This window comes from Strix aluco, chromosome 4, assembly GCF_031877795.1.
Source record: "Strix aluco isolate bStrAlu1 chromosome 4, bStrAlu1.hap1, whole genome shotgun sequence".
NCBI lineage: Eukaryota > Metazoa > Chordata > Aves > Strigiformes > Strigidae > Strix > Strix aluco.
In genome coordinates, this window is record NC_133934.1 from 120,778,987 (window position 1) to 120,798,867 (window position 19,881).

A 19,881-nucleotide genomic window follows, 5' to 3' on the forward strand; every position below is an offset into this window, starting at 1 on the left:
TTGAGATAAGGAGAGGGAGATCACTCAGCACTTATCATCAAGGGGAAAACAGACTTGACTTGGGGAAATTAATTTATTACCAATCAAATTGGAGTAAGGTAATGAGAAATAAAACCAAATCTTAAAACACCTTCCCCCCACCCTTCCCTTATTCCCAGGCTTAGTTCCACTCCTGATTTCTCTACCTCCTTCCCCCAAGTGGCACAGAGGGATGGGGAATGGAGGTTGCAGTCAAGTTCATCACATATTGTCTCTGCCGCTCCTTCCTCCTCACACTCTTCCCCTGCTCCAGCATGGGTCCCTCGCACAGGAGACAGTTCTCCATGCACTGCCCCAGCGTGGGTCCCTTTCCTGGGGTGCAGCCCTTCAGGAACAGACTGCTCCAGCGTGGGTCCCTCATGGGGCCACAGGTCCTGCCAGGAGCCTGCTCCAGCGTGGCCTTCCCACGGGGTCACAGCTTCCTTCGGGCACATCCACTTGATCCAGTGTGGGGTCCTCCACAGGCTGCAGGTGGAGATCTGCTCCACCATGAACCTCCACGGGCTGCAGGGCACAGCTGCCTCACCATGGGCTGCACCATGGGCTGCAGGGGAATCTCTGCTTTGGCACCTGGAGCACCTCCTCCCCCTCCTTCACTGACCTTGGTGTCTGCAGAGCTGTGTCTCGTGTATTCTCACTCCTCTCTCCAGCTGCAATTGCAGAGATGTTTTTTCCCCTTGTTAAATATGTTATCCCAGAGGTGCCACCACCATTGCTGATGGGTTTGGCCTTGGCCAGTGGTGGGTCCATGTGGAGCCGGCTGGCATTGGCTTTATCGGACATGGGGGAAGCTTCTAGCAGCTTCTCACAGAAGCCACCCTGTAGCTCCCCTGCTACCAGAACCTTGCCATGGAAACCCAATACACAGATTTATTTCCATTTGGTTTTGGGTTAGTGTAGGTTATGACAAGCAGCCAATATACAACCAGTGAAAGCAGCATTTTGTATAGCAGACTTGGACTTGTTATACACATGACTTAAAAATATGGCCCAATTCTCCAGTGGAGTATTCCCACTGAGTAGAGTACCTTTTAGTTTGGACAAGTGATTGGTGTTTAGATTTGAGAAAGACTTTCTGAATCAGTTTTCTATGAAGAGTAGATCATAAAGATGGTTTTGCTGTTTGTCATGGTATCTTAAAAGTTATTTATATAGAAGATTTTTGTTAGCTATAGAGTCAAATAGGAAATCTGAGTATACTCATTGTGTAAAGAAATACAAACGCAAAGCATATTTACCCTGCATATAGAATCTTCAGTTTGGGGGTATGCTAAAACTTGCATTGACATATTTGTCTATATTAAATTTAGATTGGTAGGACTTGTCTTTTTCTGGTTTGAGGAAGTGCATTTTAGCACAGGATTTGTCATGTCTTTTCAGCTGAGAAAGGTGAATGCTGATTTGAGGGCACTTATGTGAAAGGTATTTGAGTGAAATACTTAAGTAACTCTTTAGTTACTGCTGCTATGAAAGTAAAATGATTTAATCTGATCCTTACGTAGAAAGGATAGAGACAGTGTCTCCACTGGGCCTGTCTGCTGCAAGAGAGCAAAATACTGGTCAGCCTGCAGCATCAGCTGTCACATGCTGCTGAGCTGCCCAGAAGACTTGTAGATGGATGGGTTTTTAACAGCCTGAATCTTGAGCAGTTTATAAATTGGTGATTTGTTCTTTTATGTGAAGGTCGTGCTGGACGTGTTTCCAAAGGGTATTGTTATAGGCTTGTACACAAGAACTTCTGGACAGACTTTATTCCAGAGAACTTAGTACCTGAGATACTGGTAAGACTTTTGGAGAGCATTAAGAATTTTTTTTAATGCATGTGGTCATAGAGACAATAAAAAGTAGTTTTGCTTTACTTCTCCCGAAGACAGTGTACGATTTGAATAGTTGCTAATAACTGCAAGACTGAATAGAATTCAAGTTGATAAGTAATTGACAAAGACCATTCCACATAACTTTCTTCATAGAAGGAGACTCATATAGCAGTAAAATGGATGTGAATTAGAAATAAGCAATCTGTTCAAAAGAAAAATACCCTTAGCTACACAAAATTAATTGCTGGCTTTAATTAACAAATTATAAACATTAACTTATTTTTCATATAAAATACATCGTCACACTTCCCATGGGGTGAAAGTAACAATAACATTGTCTTCCCTTCAGCGTTGTCCATTGGGAACTACTGTCTTAAAAATAAAAAAGCTTGATATGGGAGGACCAAAAGCCTTGCTGGCAACAGCTCTTTCTCCACCCAGTATAGGTGACATTGAACGAACCATACTCGACCTGAAAGAGGTAGGCATTCTTCTAGTGTTGTTAAAATCAAGGTAATAAAAATGGACTGTAGAAGTGTTTTTCTTGGTATTTAAGGTTGTAGTAGTCTTAATTGGACCCTGAAATAGGAACTGCCTGGAGAATCTTTTCTCACATTTGACTCTTGTTTGGTTACTGTCCTCTTCAGCATAATTTCTGCAGTTAAAACAGGATTATAATTTCAATAGAGAGTAATCATACTGTTTGTGAACTAGCATCTGTAGTGAGAAAAAATAGAAAACGAGTAAGAGAACTTGAACTCTGTAAGTGCAATTGTTTATAAATAAAGTAGCAAAATCACACTCTCACACCTTACAATGTATAGATGTCAGCCTGAAGATCCTCTTCTGACCTGTACAAGGAAGTTGGTGATTTTGCTTTTCAGTTTGAAAGTTGATATGGGGTAGAACATATGTTTCATTAAACTTCTTTTCCAAGGTGCATAAGAAATTATATTTATATCATTTGTAGCTTGCCTGTATGTCCAGTATATGTATTATACTGTAGTATACTTTGATTTCAAAATACTAGGCTTTTAAAATGAATTTCAATTTAATTACAATTTTGATACTAAATGGTGTTGCTTCAAGATAACTGCTTGCTTCTCGTCTTGTTTTCTTACAAACTGGTCTTATATTTACTTTGTCAACTTTTAGAAGTGAATAAATTTTATTTTTTCTAGCTGGGAGCACTTACAACTTGTGTGCAAGGAGATGATCCACATGATGGTGAGCTGACTTTCTTAGGAGGGGTACTGGTACAGTTGCCAGTGGATCTGCATCTTGGAAAACTGATAGTCCTTGGACATGTCTTCGGGTGCTTAGAAGAATGCCTTATTATAGGTAACTGAAAGAAGAACATGTGAGAACATTTCTCTAAAAACAAACGATTTGCAGGTTTTCATTTTGATTTGTTTTTGTTGTAGCTGCAGCACTCTCTCTGCGGAATTTTTTTGCGGTACCTTTCAAACAGTATGTCAATGGATACAGGTATTACCCTAGATGTTTTACAACTTCCTGACTACATTGGGGGCAGATGGCTAAGTTGACCAATAAATATAATTTTCCATGTCATGAGTCTAATTTTCTGTCAAAGTGCCAAGCAGTGCAAAAAGAAGCTTTTCCAGGGCAGCTGAGGTACTGACATCTATTTTGATATGAACTAATTAGTATCACAGAGCTAATTCATCCTTTTCTAAGTACAAGATGTGATTCTTCAGCTTTTCCTTTCTGATGTGAACATATGGCAATTAACATGTCTATTAAATTGTTTTTTTAAAATAGAAAAGATTTTTTTTTTATTATTGTCCTGCCTACACAGTTTACCTTCAGCGAGGAGATGTGAATAAGAACAAATAATAAACAAGGTCAATACATTTATTGTAAAGTCCTGGAAGGTGTTAACAGAGCTGCATAATACATTCAATATTTGGAAAAAAAATTGTTTGTAATTCTTTTTGTTTATATTGCCAGGAACAAACTGTTTTTTTCTGAGAATAGTAAGAGTGACTGTATTGCACTTGTGAATGCATTTAAGGTAAGTCTCTCTTGGGTCTATCAGATTTCACTGGAAGATAAACCAGAAGTCTGAGCTTCTCACTTTTGTAGGAACAGTGCAGCATTTTGTGCTTGAAGTTGTTAAAAACTTCACATTGCTCCTAACTACTTGGTGATACTTTTTGAAGGCTGTGTCCTGCTGTATAACACTACTAGTTCCAGTTGTCTCTATTGTAATAACCAAAAATAAAATGCCAGAGATAGGTGATATTGGTAGCTTCCTTTTAACTGAGGGCACTCTGGACTGGTAAATTCTAGTACAGAATGAGTTTGGTATCCCTTTCTTCAGACATCATAGCTTTGACTTTATAATATTTTATTCTGTCCAAACGGGATTTTGGGGTACGCTTGGCTGTTCAGTAGCGCGGTACCATGGACAGAGGTTGAGCCCTGCAGTTGCAAGAGGAGCTGGTACAGCACAGGAAAGGTTTCTGCTAGAGGACCTTACTGTTCAAAATCCACGGTTTTACATTACAGAAGATGTCAGGCCATCTATAATTTTATGGAGACTCCCAAATCTTCAGCTGCTGATATAATTTATTCCATTTTGCGTATGTTGGCCTTTTTTCACTTTGGTGAAAGCTAACTTGTTTTTCTGTACTCTGGTGTCAAGAGTTTCATGAAGCACACGTGGGCACATATGCCACACGTACCCACTGATCCTGAGGCTCAAGCATCATCTAATCTGAATTCCCTTTATCCTGTTGAGTACTGTATTTCCTTCCTGTGCTGTTAATCTGAAGGTGGTATTTCTATAAACCGGTATGTTGACCTGGAGGATAAACACAAGCATTCAGATAGAGCTTCCTGTGCAGTATCTCTGTGTGAGTGATGTGAAAGCTTGATGGTTTGAATGACTGAGTATCAGAAAAGAAATAAGAGAAATAACTTGGTTTTAAACTCCCTGGTTCAGATTAGATTTCTTCCAGGGTAGGCTGAAGTTCTGCGAATCATTAGCACGTCTTTAAGCTCTTGCTTATGAAAAGGTTTCAGTGAATTACAAAAGATCAAAAGCTTTGGTAGTAGAAAGAGGAGAATCCAGGGAAGTAAAGGCTAATCAGCCTGGTTTAAGTGGTATGATTTTAAAAAGAGTTTTTAAAAGAAAAAATAATGTCAAATAAGTAGAGTTTATTTTTCTGACATATTATATAAGGCCTGGATATGGAAGTGGTGGATGTCAAAAGCATTATTTAAAATCAATACATCAGATAGCCTCAGTCAAGGTAGGGAAACGCAGTCTGGCTATTCAACTGTGCTAACAGTCAGTGTCTACAGTAAGCTGGAAAATTGTATTATGAGATGACTTGCTGTCAAACTAGAAGAAATGGATTCTGCAGGCATCTGCCATAGATTTGCTGCCTAATAATGAGATTATTTTCATTAATATTCTGGGTATGTTAATTTATTTTCTACCCCTGTTTTCTGGGATGCATCTACATCAGAACTGTATCTGAATCAGTCAGTTCACTTACTTTTGTGCCAAAGCAAGGAGAAAAGAAAGGTTCTGAAAGTAGCCTGCTTTATTACAACAGCAAATCAAAGGATCTAAGTTGTTCTATTTACTTATGAATGTTTGTGTGTGCTTTAATACTCAGTCCTCCTTCTCTCAGAAAACTGTGTGGATAGCCTGTTCTGTGTTGCTGTATTATCAGGTGGCTATTGTACCTCTCTTGACACAAATCAGGACTTCCTCCTTCATGGTCTTGGAACATAACATGCTCAGTCTGTTTTTGGAATGTGCTGGAATGATCTGGAATCTCTAAGCTATGTGCAGAAATTCAGTGACCTAAATGCTGTGTTTCCCATTTGTTTGCAGGAGCTGATGACGGGTTTGAGGCAGTGTATGTAATTATAGTTCATCCAGTAATTCTTAACTCCTTTACAGTCTATAGATGTGGCATTGCATGCCATAACCTCTAAGCTGACTTGAAGGCAGAATAGTTATATCATTAGAATCATACCGTAGAATGGTTTGGGTTGGAAGGGACCTTAAAGATCATCCAGTTCCAACCCCCGCGCCATGAGAACCTTCCACTAGACCAGGTTGCTCAAAGTCCCGTCCAACCTGGCCTTGAACACTTCTAGGGAGGGGGCAGCTACAACCTCTCTGGGTAACCTGTTTCAGTGCCTCACCATCCTCACAGTAAAGAATTTCTTCCTTTAATCTAAATCTCCACTCTTTCAGTTTAAAACCATTACCCCTCGTCCTATGACTGCACTCCCTGATAAAGAGTCCCTCCCTACCTTTCCTGTAGTCCCCTTTAAGTACTGGAAAGCCCCTATAAGGTGAGCCTTCTCTTTTCTAGGCTGAACAACCCCAACTCTCTCAGGCTGTCCTCATAAGGGAGGTGCTCCAGCCCCCTGATGATCCTCGTGGCCTCCTCTGGACCTGCTCGATCAGGTCTATGTGTTTCTTATGCTGGAGGCCCCAGAGCTGGACACAGTACTCCAGGTGGGGTCTCATGAGGGCAGAGTGGAGGGGGAGAATCACCTCCCTCGACCTGCTGGTCACGATTCTCTTGATGCAGCCCAGGATGTGGTTGGCTTTCTAGGCTGTGAGCGCACATTGCTGGCTCATAGCCAGTTTTCCGTGCATCCCAAGTCCTTCTCCTGAGGGCTGCTCTCAATCCACTCATCACCCAGCCTGTATTGTGCTTGGGATTGCCCCGACCCATGTGCAGGACCTTGCACTTGGCCTTGTTGAAGTTCATGAGGTTTGCATGGGCCCACCTCTCCAGCCTGTCCAGGTCCCTCTGGATGGCACATCCCTTCCCTTCAGCGTGTCGACTTCACCACACATCTTGGTGACGTTGGCAAACTTGCTGAGGATGCACTCGATCTCGCTGTCTGCATCTCCAAGAAAGATGTTAAACAGTGCCAGTCCCAGCACTGACCCCTGAGGAACACTACTCGTCACTGCTCTCCACTTGGATGTCAAGTCTTTGACTGCAGCTCTTTGAGTGTGACCATCCAGCCAGCTCCTTATCCACTCAGTGGTCCATCCATCAAATCCATGTCTCTTCATTTTAGAGACAAGGATGTTGTGTGGGACAGTGTCAGATGCTTTGCATTTTTCTTCCTATAGCAATTCTTGTTCTTTCACTTGCCGTGGTACATTTATAACCCTGCCACACTTTCACCCCTCCAATTACGCATTCTTAGAACTACCTTTTGCAGTCGCACCATTTTGTGTGCTCATATTTGAGCAAAGGAAGACTCAGAGTTCTTGTCCACTCTCAACAAAATAGAGTAAGACTATTCATAGGAGTGAGAAGTATTTATGTCTGCTTAGGAACCAACCAGGCAAGCATCATATTAGACTAGAATCATTAAATAGTTAAGGTTGGAAAAGGCTTCAGGAGGACTGTAGTGTAGTCTCCTGCTCAGAGCAGGCTCAGCCATGAGGTCAGTCAAGGCTACTCAGGGTTTTATAGACAAGATCCTCAAAAACCTTACCTAAGTTGGCCCTGCTGTGTGGGATGCCGGAACATCTGATCTGAAGAAATATCCTCCAACCTAAATTACTGTGATTCAGATTTCCTTATACTCTTTTGTGCTTAAATAGTTGTAGTCTCTGTTAGCCCAAGGGCATATCTGATTTTTAAACTGGTGTTAAAAGTTACCTTCAAGTATAGGTATGAAAAAACTTCATAGTTTTAAATGACGCATTAATATTTGAGTTTTAAATGACGCATTAATATTTGTAATAATTATTACTAAAGCACTATAGTTTAAGCCTGAATACTGCACCAGTTCTTTCTTAGGCATGGCGGGCCTGCAGACAAAGAGGGAAGCTGAGACATCCCAAGGTTAGTTAAACTTTATTATTTCTTTTCTATTCAAGGTTGGTGACTTCAGTGCTGGAGTATTTTATATTCTTAGTAAGGAATTTTTGCTAGCAATCCTTCTTTACAATAGTTACGATTTTTCATAAGTAAACAGAAGCATAGGCTTTGAGAGAACATGAGCCTTTGAATCCAGTGCTGAGTATTTGAAGGCAATACCTTATGCAGTCCCTCTCACAGATGGATCAACAGTGGCCAGAGGGTTTGAAATCCAAGCTGAGAAGGGAAATTGAGCTGTAATGGAAAGAAATGTTTTTAATATGCAAAGGTATCTTTTAAAAATTTTTTTAAAAGAAACATGCAAATCTCCCTCCCTCCCCCCCCACCCCATCCCTGCCAAAAAAATCCCTGAAAGATGTAAGGTCTTTATGTGCATCAATCACAAAAACACAGTAGAATACACATAACTGCCTTCAGCCTTCTTTATGTGTGTATAATATTTCTCTGCTTCTTTCAGAGCATAGTATGCTAATTTATGAACACCAGTGTGTAACGTACACTGAGTTATAATGAGTAGCCAAGATGGCCAGAATCTGTCTGACAAAGTTATGCATCCAGATAAAGAAGTTCTGTTTTTTTGGAAGAAGCATCCGTCTTAAGGTGGATTCTGTACTAGCAACACAGAGGAGTTGGACTTGTGGGCTTATATGAAAAATCTAGATGACCCACAGCTGCACTGGTGGTAACTGAAGTATAGCTTATTAGTCATATATATAATTGTCCTATATTTTCATACATGTTGTGATACTCCATTGATATGGCTGCAAAGAAAGCTGTTAAATGAGATCAAATTCTTCCATTGCTCTGTATAACTGTTATTTGTGACTACACAGAAGAATGAGAGAAGGCTTACTAGCAATAGAAGAAACTAGCTTCTAACAATTTTTGTCTTTACATTTTTTGCTTGCTTTTCCAGGAAGAGCTTGCATGGGGTCAATCAAATTGTATTCATATCAGGAGGATCAGGGAGGTAAGATGAAATGGGTAATCATTTTTATAAGCCTTAACTTTATTTTCTACAAATATTAAGATCTTGGATAAGCCTACTGTACTATTATGTATCTATCAATATATACATAGATGTATGTTTTATTTTTTAAAAATTAACTTTTAGGTTTTGTTTCTTTGGGGCAGGAGAGATGGTTCTATTTAAAGTTGTTGAAGAGTGTCGGGACTCCCAAGTACAGTTTAAGACTGATCAGACAGAAGCTTTATTACCTGTGGTCATAGTGAGCAAACATTTGGACAGCATTTCTCCCTCTGCTCCTCTCATCTCTCAAGTGGTTGCAGAGACTTCATTTATATAGAGTTTCAAATAAAGGAAAGAAGCCAGGAAAATCATTCTAATGTTAGCAAAGCCAGGTGTGCATTCTTGTGAAGAATGGAGTTATCAGATAATCATTTACATGTTAATAAAGTCAAGTACCCATGCCTGGGAAGGGGGGGTACTCTTTGAGTAGCTTGTTATGCCACAGTTGCCACTATGAAGAGATGTCTCTTGGGGGGGGCCTGTAGGAGTAGCACAGCCAGTGTTATCTTACCTCAGAAGTGGGGGTTGGAAACAGTCAGACATCTAGCTTTTAGAGGAAAGGAATTTTCCTTTTGTTAGGATGAACAAAGTGGTGTTAAATTACTACCTTTTTAACATATTTTTGAGATTTTTTAAGAGACCTCCAGTATTATTTGGTAATTCTGTAGGTCCCTCAACTACACTGGTTGTCACGTGACTGCTGTCTGTTGTTACTTCACTTTTGTCTTATAGCTAGGATAATTTTAAGCAAATACAGTTATATAATGAGGACTGGACTTTAAAATCTGTGGGGCTCTGTTGCTAACATTACTGCAGCAACTAATGAACACTGCGTCACAAAGGGCTTCAAGCCTAATATGATATGTTGAGAGGGGAAATAAGTAACACTCCTGAATAACTGTGTCTGGCAGAGTATGGCCTTGGCTGTTATTCCAGCCGGTCATACCTTTGGCATGAGCCATGTAGGGCCTGTGTTCAAAAAGCACAGGGACAAAAAAAAAAAAAAAGCTTTTCATAGTAAGCAACCATCTGAATAAGAAACGCCAATAGTTTCTTAGCTTGTATATCTGATATCAAGGAAAAAAAGATGAGAAAAAGACAAACTGTGTAAAACTGAAGACCTGAAGGATCAGTCTTACGTGATAACCTCCTAGGGTGTTCTCTTGGTCCAGTTTCAGATAGTGCAAGAAGTTGTGCATGACATAATAGTTAAGGAGTTTAGACTGGATATCTACACTAACACTTACTAAGAAGATCTGGGGGTTTTTTATTTGTCGCACTTTCAGATGCTAATTTTATAGTTCCTTGTGTGGAAGTAGAGTTGCTGAACTGAGGCAGCCACACAGACTGGTTTCTGATTACGGTAGTTGTCCTATGAGGGAAATAACAGGAGTTTTAGTACGCCAGCTGCAGAAAGGAAAATGTGGATATGAAGCAGTTGAGCAGAATGTGCTTTCCTTCATTTGCTTCACAATTAGTTGGGACAATGAAGGGATCCACTGTGTGACTGGAGGACCAGTGGCTGCCTATGGAAGCTTCTCAGAAATGCTTAGGAATGAAAGCTTGAACAGAGCATGTTCTGCTGTAGGGCATAATTTTGATCTCACTGAAAGTCGTCACTGTTGTCTGCTGAACTGAGTGTGCAGCGTGTTGGTCACTGCTGCAGTTAGATGCAGAAGTCCAGGTTGTTGTTAGCATGTTTTTTACCTTTTAAGATACAAACCCAAAATGACTTAAATGGAGAACCAGTATATCGTCTTGGAAAAGGTTATTTCAGTTGTTCTTCTAATTTTGTTTTGTATCATACATGCATAATATGCTTTGTGACTACAAAATTCTGCTTTATAAAGAGATGTCAGGAAAACTGCTTGAGTCAGTACTGAAATAATTTTCTGAAGTAGAGATGCTAGCAGTATGTCAGGTGAAATGCATACTAGTCACCTAAAAACGAAAGAGTTTGCCCACTTATTTAGACTTTCACTAACAGATTTTATTTTAATTTGTGGACGGTTTTGATCTGTTTAATATGTAACTTAGCGTTCCGATTTCAGGTAGCAGAGTTATATTACGACCTGAAAAAGCGAGTCAGCGCATTTAACATGTATGTTGAAACTGAACCATCTGCTAAGGATCAAGAATGTGTGTACAAACAACGCTTCATTTTGCAGGTAATGCTTTATTGACTCTTCAGGGGCGAGTCACTTCTTACAAAATTTGTAACTGAGTTTTCATATACTAGTACTGATGAACTAGTATTACACCTGTGTTTCAAAATTCTCTGTAGATTTTGAGATTGCAGGTGAAAAAAAAAGTAATTATTTTTGACAACTTAGAAGGATAACTAATGTTACTTTTAATGGTTCAGAATTCACACTACGTTGGTCCTTGGACTTGTCCCTTCACTTCTGACAGTTCATTGAAATAAAACAATGTCATACTGAGATGAATTAAACTGCGTATCTAGACTAATCTTTGTTAAAGTCATAAAAATACTCTAAAGAAGGATGGTCTGTGTTGGAAGGCTAAGAACTAACAGTCTGAAAATGATGTTTTCACTTGTTTTGAGTGCTCTATTTGGACCACCACTGTCTTGGTTAGTTACTGGAGGCGGAGGGGCAGGAAATTAGGTGTCTTTCAGCTATTGTAACTTTATCAAACTTCCAGTTAAATTTCTTGTTTTATTTGGACTGATGAGTAGTGATCTTATTTTCACAGACCTATTTATCATTTCAGTGGCAGCTGGTTTAACTGTGTAAGCAGTGAACTTTTCAAAGCTGAATAGTTAAGTACTGTAAGGTGTAACATGAAAACTGAACAATTTTCATGTAGCTATTTTATGTGAATTTATTTAAAATTGAGTCTCTTCTTGAAGTCAGGGCTAATAATTAGAGTTTTCATAGAGCAAGTCTGCATACAAAAATATTAAAATGTTGTAAAATTGTTACAGGAGTTGAACTCTTTTCATGAAAATATGTTTTTAAGGATTTGCTTGAGTTAATTTTTAGTCCACAATTACAGTAATTCCTGGAAAGAGACAGGAAAAATATCTTCATGAAGATTTGTCGGTATCTCTCTATGTTGCTAGTGTATCTCTTTTCAAGAAACCGAATATAATCTGCTGTGTTTTACAAAATATTTTCTTGATTTCAGGTTGTAATAGCTGGTGCTTTCTATCCAAACTACTTTACTTTTGGAAAATATGATGAAGAAATTGCTGTGAGACACCTTGCTGGCAAGGATCCAAAAACCACTGTAATGGTATGTTAAGAAGGTGAATGGCTTAATAAAGAATCAGGTAGTAAAAATATGTAGTGTTTGGGTGGTATTTGCAAGTTTTGTTCTGTCCTGGGCAAGGACACAAATAATTATCTACTCTGATCCTCACTTGGTAAATTGTCTTCTCTCTCATCTCCTTTTCTTCCAATATAATAAACACTGTGTGGGTGGGCAGTTTTAGAAGAATGAGAGCTGCCTCTATGCATTTGATTCTTAGTCTTGCACAGGCAAACAACTTTCATAAAACTAATAAAAGATTTCAAAAATATCAAGGGTACTTTTTAATGAGTATTTATGAGATGTCTTGTTGCAACTTTAATGTTACTTTTTTGTAATCTCTTACTTGATAATGCATGGTGTACATGCTTGTTGCTCTAAGGTTACTCAGGTATTGGCCTTTGCTTTTTATCTTCTTTTAGAAATATTTTTTTATCTGATCGAATAAGTGCAAGTTTGAAATGGCTATGTTGATCTTGCAAAATGGTACAAAATCTAAACTAGGAAGATGTTTGGTGTATCTGAACTAGGTAAACTGTAAAAATAGCCATGACCTGTGCTTAAAGAAAACAAACCTACAAAGTGAGCCTCAAAGAATAGACTTGTGTTGGCACAACAGAAAATAGATGAGGAGGTAGGAGAGAAACTCAGAAAAGCTCACTGACAAGCAATTTTATCATGTTTTACTGCTTACCTGAGAAGCTAGTCATACACTGAAGGAGATGCTGGCATGGCAATACGTGTGCACAAACACATTTATGTATGTTTTTGTATTTTTTAACATACTATTTAAGGATATGGAAGCAAAATATCAGACCAGACTCAATCTTACGGAATAAAGACAAGATTAGTCTTGCCACAGCAACATTGGTTAAGGTTAAACTGTTAGATTTAAGGAGCTATTTACTTTTAACGTATGTAACTCTTGATCTGCTCATTTATCAACTGCTTGTTATCTTGAAGAAGGAAGAAGTAGCTGCTGTGTCTTAATTAGTGTAAATGACCTTCTTGGGCACGAGTGCTGCAAGTTCCTCAAGCTCTCAATTTGAGAGACTCTTCTTTATAGCCGTATGATGTTCCTAATGGTATCTGCCAAAGATATAAAAGGCAATTATTCCTCCCACTCTCTGGTCTCTCTAAATCATCTTGCCTTGAGGCAGTTTCTGCAATCTGACTTAGACCATGTTTTTGACCAGATCTTAATACTGTAACTTCAAGGCATATTAAGATTTTCTGAAAATAATCTGTTCTTTCCTGTCTAAGACTGTAACAACCAAAGAGAAAATAGACAGTTGTGTAGCTCCTGAAAAATAGTTCAAAGTCCAGAAGTTTGAACTTGCTAGTTAGGAGTTCTGTGATTCTGTATTAAAGCAAGATCTCCTGTGAGAGATGATTGAGTAAGAAGAGGTAGAGAAATGGATATCTGGCTACACTAGCATATTAATAGTTGTGAAACTACAGCCTTAAACTGATGTAAATTAATGCTGCTGGAGACTTGCTTTGCTTTTGACTGCATATGCCCTTTTCTTATGTTGGATCTCATCTGCCTCCTGAGTGAGTCAGGTGTTAAAAGTAGGAGAAAGCTATTCTCTTGCTTTGTAGAGTTAATTTTCAAACTAGTTTAGCTCGGAATTTGTGAAATGCATGATGTCTTGGCTTTTAGCTTGGTCAGACATGTTAAAGTCATAATCCGTTATACTTAACTATATACCATCTATAGAAACCACTATACTTAACATTATACAATCCAATATATTTAACTGGAGTGTTATTCTTAACAATGCCTTTGAAAAGGTGTTGTAAACTCCAGTAACTTCATCAATTTGTAGTGGGTTTAGAATTAAAATCCAAGAAGAATAACAAAATCGTTTAGTAATTCAAATTGGAAGAGACCTCATGAAGTCATCTAGTCTGGTGATATGGTCAAAAGCAGGATTAAGAGTGAATTCAAACCATGTTGCTTAGGTCTTCATCCACTTAGGTTTGGAGAAAGGTCTGAGGATAGAGAGTCTGCAACTTCCCATGGGATCCCACTTACCAGTTCCCTGAATAAATCAAACTGTGCTGTTGTAGACTTCAGGATGTGTATTCTGCTACTTGTCTTCCTCATTCTTCTCAGAATCTTGAGCTCCCCTGTTTCTGGTTGCTCTGGCCCAGGGTGCTGTTGATTATCACTTCCATAACAAGTTCTACATTGTTTGCTAATAGATCCAGAAGAACCCAGTTTGGCTCATGACTTGTGTTAAGAATTTACTTTCAACACCTTTCAGAAATGTAGGAGCTTACCTGAGAAGGTAAGCTGCCCTCCTAGCAGTTTATCAGGGAGCTTATTACCTCCCTCCAAGATGCAGGGTCTGTGAGACCTCTGCAAGTTGTCTAAAGATAATCTGCTTCATCCTGACTGATGCTCTGTTACAAATTCCTACCTCAGTGCTATCCTTACTGACCTCTTCTCTTACCCTGACCCACAAGAGCTGGGTTGTCCCATTGTCTGCTCCATGTAAGAGCACCTCACATTTGAGCTACTTATCCACACGGGGAAGACCAGGAGGTTGGTCTTTGTCTGTCATGCCCTAAGAAGCATGTATCCATCCATAAGTGGTTGCCAGTTGTGCGAGCTGTCCCACCATACCTCAGTAATTCAGTACAGGGTAGTTCTGCCAGGACGTGGCTCCTCCTGTTTTCCAGGCTGTGCACACTGCCTGGTTCCCAGTGGTGGGCAGGGGAGCAATCCATTGCTTTTGTGTTACAAGCAAAAAGAGGGGTGATAGACAGCTTCTGGGAAAAATTATCGAAGAAATATATATAATTATAAATGAAGCTACTTTATTTATAGTTAAGAGAAAGAGAATATTATGTACTGGTTTAAGGCAGCAGGGCAGCATTAGCAGCAAAACTCTGATTTTACTGTCTTCTGAGATTTCTGAATTTAATACAGTGTATATAGTGGTTTTGGAATTTGTTGAGGTTTAGATTGTATATCACTTGCAGCTCAAATGAAGGAGGAAGCTAACTATTTAGGTGAACTTAATACATTTAAATAACTGAATGTATCAAAATTTAACTTCTTTCTCTTAACAGCTGAAGAATATTCCTCCCTATGGATATCTATACCATAAACAGTTGCAGTCACTGTTTAGACAGTGTGGGCAGGTAAAATCTATTGCCTATGATGGATCAAAGTAAGTATAAAATACTTCTAAGTATCCTGACTTTCTCATGTTCTCAGTCACGAATCTAGTAATCAATTTCTTTGTCAATGGTGCACTGACAAAATGAGTTTTTCTTCTCATCTCTTTGGAATCAGCAATTTATTTTTAATGTCTTGTCCAGAGTAAGAAAAGTGGTTCTGAAGTTTGATACACATTGGTTGGAATAACATTAGATAAACTAGCTGAGTTAGAGACTGCCCTCTGTTTTGTCTCTTCTGTTGTCTTAACAGTGGACCTTAACTGCAACGATCTGTATTTATTTCTAACTTGTATACTGAATTTAGCTAGTGTGACTTTGCACAAAATGCATGTGACTGGCTGGTTTAGCTAATCGTCTGGCTAACTTTGGACTACAACTGCCCAAAGTTGAATTCATGTAGCCCTTTTATGCCTTTTCCAATCTTTAATTCTTTTATTATTCATATTTATTTTTACATCCTTTCTATTTGTATTAAATATGCTCAGTAAATTTGGTATGTGCTTGTGAGAATGTTAGAAAGTTTTCTTATAACCATCACAATAATTGGAAGTTTTAAGTTGCATAAGAGCAGTAGGCAAAGCCTATGATGAATTTGCTTTTTACTGTTTACTGGCCTGCTAAGATAAAAGACAGGGAGAAGAAATCATGGCTTTTGTGGGGTTTTTGTTGGGTTTTGATTCCTCATCAAGTATTTATTGCAGTTTTATTTGGTGGGGATTTTTGTACAGGGCTTTTGTGGAGTTCTTCCGTAACCCAATGGAGGGCTTTAAGATTCTTCCTGCAGTGTACCTGTCAGTCAAGATGTCACAGCTGAAAATTCCTCTTGAACTGAACATTCATTATCCGGATGATATCGAAAGGCAATTGCAAGATGTGAGAGTTGCAAGTGTGAAATCTCTAAGGTAATTGTATTGCGTATGGAAAATAGATTTCTTTGAAGTGAAATGAAGTTTGCTGGTCTCAATGGGTATCTCCTTAGAAGTGTCACCGAGGAAGACATGTTACGTTCAAAAAATAGATGTGTAAGCTTTGTGTAAGCAGTATGTTTTTGCAGGACTAGAAATAACATGATTGTCTTCAGTGTTTCTTTATAGTTAAAGGTGTTATACTGTTTAAGTATATATATTTACTGTCTTTTTTTCTTCTTTAAGGTTCTAGTGCATTTGCCTTTGGCATATGGAAATGTGGATGCATACACTAATTTCTGTTCATGCTAGAGACAATCTGGGGATTGCTAGAACCAAAATAAATAAGGAGTGGCATTTGGGAACATAAAAGGAAGGGAGAGAGGATGAGTATAACAACAGAAACTGGGGGGAAATGTAACAACATAAGGTGGGAAGGCATAATAGAAAGTACTGATGAGGAAACCAATGTAGTGAGCCTCTTTGGTCTGACCCTGCTTTTGCTAGAAAGATCTGGCATGTGGGTTTCATTGTTACTATATGCTGTCTGTGATTCCCACCTTCAGGTCATACCAGCAACTTTCTGAAAGGGTAATCTGCCTAGCTCCTGATTGGTCTGCAGCCATTTTAATATTTTAAAATAAGAAATCTAAAATAGGAGGGCAGGAATGAACTGGAAAGGTTGAGGTGCAGGTGAATACTTCACTTCCAATTGATTGTACTTAGTTTTTAATAAAACATTTTAGCAGTTTCACTGCCCATAACAGCACTTAAAAATCTTTGTGAAAATTAATTCTTGAGGGACTCAAGAAAGAAGTCTCCTAGGCTGACAGACTAATATTAAAGTTCTTAACTTTTGTCAAGTAAAAGAAATATTACATATTTTAAAAAAAAATGTGCTGAATTTATCTTTGTGCTGTAGCGTACTCAATTTATTTTTAAAAAATAAGTTCAGAAGGCATGCCATAGCAAAAAGCCTCACTATTTAACCTTAATTATTTGAATTTCTAATAAATTGATGGCACAGTTGTGTCTTGATATGTATCTTCCTGTGTTTGGTCATAATGGAATTCAAACAGTTTCTCTGTAGTATTTTGGTTCTGCATGGTCATTTTACTTTCTAAATGAATTCATATGTTTCTAAATAAAAGTCATTGAGTACATAAATGTGCCCTAGGGACACCTTGGGAAGCAAATGAAAGCAAAAAAATTGAACTCTTGAGTTTTTGCTTGAGAGAGAAGTATTTAGCATCTTTATCACATAAACTTTTCAGAGTAAATGTGGACTGTCAGAACCAGACAGTGGAGCCTGTGGAAATCTCATTTGGTACTTCACAACAGTCAAAGATGATCCCAAATCATCTTCTGTCCATCAAGATAACAGAGGTAGGAATGTTCTACATCTGAAGTAAGTCGTATCTAATAATTGGTACCTACATAACTTTGCAGAGATTAATATCTGACAAGCTTAAATGAAAATAATATTTTTAGCACAGAGGTATCCATAAGAGAGATAGAGAATATTATTGGTCTAAATTTTAGTAGTTCTTAGTTAAACAGTATTTGCACTTGACAAAAATTGTGGGATTCTCTGGCAGTAAATGTTAGCTGGAAGTAGGCATAAATGTGAACAGGACTAATGGGAGGGGTAAAACGCTTGTGTACGCTATAGAAATGAGCATTGTATTTGAGCTATTTACTGTGTATATATAAATATTTCTGAACTCTGAAGCTGAGAGTTTTTTATCATGTGTTAACTATCATCTCATCAAATTGCTTAATAGCAAGCAATATATATATATATATGGTGCTGAATTAAAAATAATAATAAAAAAATACCCAAACCACTGAGCTGGTGGAAATTATAGGCTGAAGTATTGAAACAGCTCTTGATAGTAACGTGTTTTCCAAGTGCAGAAAAGAATATTTGCTTCATTTAATTCAGCTAAGTCTCTTGGATCAAAAATGTTCATGTTTTTGATCAGACACATTTCAGTCACTTAGCTATCTGTGCTACTTCTGTTTAATACATGAGTTTTAATGATCATATGTGTTGGAAATAAAGATTCTTTTTTTATCACAAGCATTTGATATAAGGTCAGAAATGCTATATGAGTTCAGTAAGCCATTTGAAAACATGACTTATCTTATTCAATTTGATTTAAATAGTGGTGTGTTCTTTTCAGTTTCCTAGAGGATGGCTAATCATAACAGTAACAATGCCGATTTGCGATGTAGCTAACTGGTATTCTTTCACTAATAAGAAAAGTGCACCATATCTGTATGTATCAGTCTAATCAACTGTATACTTTATATTTTCTGTATGTTGATTTGGTTTAGAAAAATGGAAGCAGTCTTTTCTTAATTTTCTGTATTTTAGTAATGCTTATATCAGGGTCTATTTAGATGGAAAGTGTATTGCAGTTGCACAGCAAATCAACACTTTAAAATAACATCTAATTATGAGAGAGAAATGCTTCACTGCATTATGGCAGTATGAGAACATTTCAGTGTCAGTAGAAGTCATTTCATGTATATTGCTCAGATGTGTTTTATTTTTGATGTAGAAGAATAATATGAAATATGATATTGTCTAATTTTTATGCTTTCAGATAGTAGAAGTTGGACACTTCTGGGGTTACAGGATAGAAGAAAAAAATAGGACTGCACTCCAGGCTCTAGCTGCTGAAATTTACCACTACAACCTGGTGGATTTGCTAGTGTCTCCATGTCCAGGGTTGGTTTGTCTGGCACCACTCACTCGCCTGGAAGGCAGAGGATACGGTAGAGCTCGTATTCTGTATGTTTGTGGAGATTTTGCTGAGGTACAGTAATACGTTATGTCATATTGAATTGGTAAGGTATAATTGGGTTAATAATCTTGGAGCTGTGCTTTTTTTTTTTTTTTACAAAGCTCTATGTTCATGATACTTACAAATATTCCAGTAAAGAAACCTGTAGAACTGAAATAAAACCTGAATAGAATGTTGCCAGAATAGATGAGAACTAGTTTTTTTCCAGAACACAGGAATATTTTAGTATCAAATTGAGTCTATTGTTGATACAGTAAAGTGTCTTGTATGCTGAAGGAGAGCGAAGCAAAATAAAGACTAAAACCTCCAGTAACTTTGAAAACATGGTAAGAAATGCCTAGATCAGAGTCTAGTGCTGCATTGCTGGCAGCAGCCCCATCACTTCCTCTTCATAGATACATTGAGATCCGTTTGAAAAGTAAGTTTCTTGCCCCCACTGTGTTGCCAGTTTTCAGTCATTCATGGCCAGTTCGTCTAAGCTTGTTCTTCTGCCCGTGTTTCTTCCCCTGGTTTACACAGGTTTTCTTCTTTTCCTCCTCTTTCTCCTTCCCTCCAGTTTCTTGTCTATCTTCTTCTTCCTGGACTTTGTTTTGCTAATTGAAGTAAGCTGCATGCTTTCTCATCTCACATACTGCATTGACTCTGTGTTCACCTAGTCTCCATCTCACTCCTCTATTTTGCTTTGGCCTCTGTGTTCTGAAGCAGAATTATGCATGCTCCTATATTTACAGTTCTGCCTTTGCTTATTCAATGATACTACTACTATTCCTCTTCCAACACAGTGTTTCTCCTCTGCATTCAAAAATACTTCATGTGGCACATGCCACATTTGCCTTTTCATAGCTTTTTTGCATGGGCCACCTCTTGTCATTTTATACTCAGTTCTGTCTTCTTGGTAATTTCCAACTAAGT

The 19,881-nt window shown here is 38.3% G+C and overlaps 1 protein-coding gene across 1 annotated transcript in view; it reads left to right on the forward strand.

The window, feature by feature from the left end:
- The window catches only part of TDRD9 (tudor domain containing 9), an 89,914-nt gene that overhangs the window by 57,307 nt on the left and 12,726 nt on the right, over positions 1-19,881 (forward strand). The window contains exons 14-26 of the mRNA XM_074825260.1: positions 1,723-1,820; positions 2,206-2,337; positions 3,038-3,197; positions 3,281-3,344; positions 3,828-3,891; positions 7,676-7,720; positions 8,673-8,726; positions 10,838-10,954; positions 11,937-12,044; positions 15,141-15,241; positions 15,980-16,153; positions 17,431-17,542; positions 18,769-18,981. Of these exons, the coding sequence (XP_074681361.1) occupies positions 1,723-1,820; positions 2,206-2,337; positions 3,038-3,197; positions 3,281-3,344; positions 3,828-3,891; positions 7,676-7,720; positions 8,673-8,726; positions 10,838-10,954; positions 11,937-12,044; positions 15,141-15,241; positions 15,980-16,153; positions 17,431-17,542; positions 18,769-18,981 (1,442 nt within the window). The remainder of the gene's footprint in view (positions 1-1,722; positions 1,821-2,205; positions 2,338-3,037; positions 3,198-3,280; positions 3,345-3,827; positions 3,892-7,675; positions 7,721-8,672; positions 8,727-10,837; positions 10,955-11,936; positions 12,045-15,140; positions 15,242-15,979; positions 16,154-17,430; positions 17,543-18,768; positions 18,982-19,881) is intronic.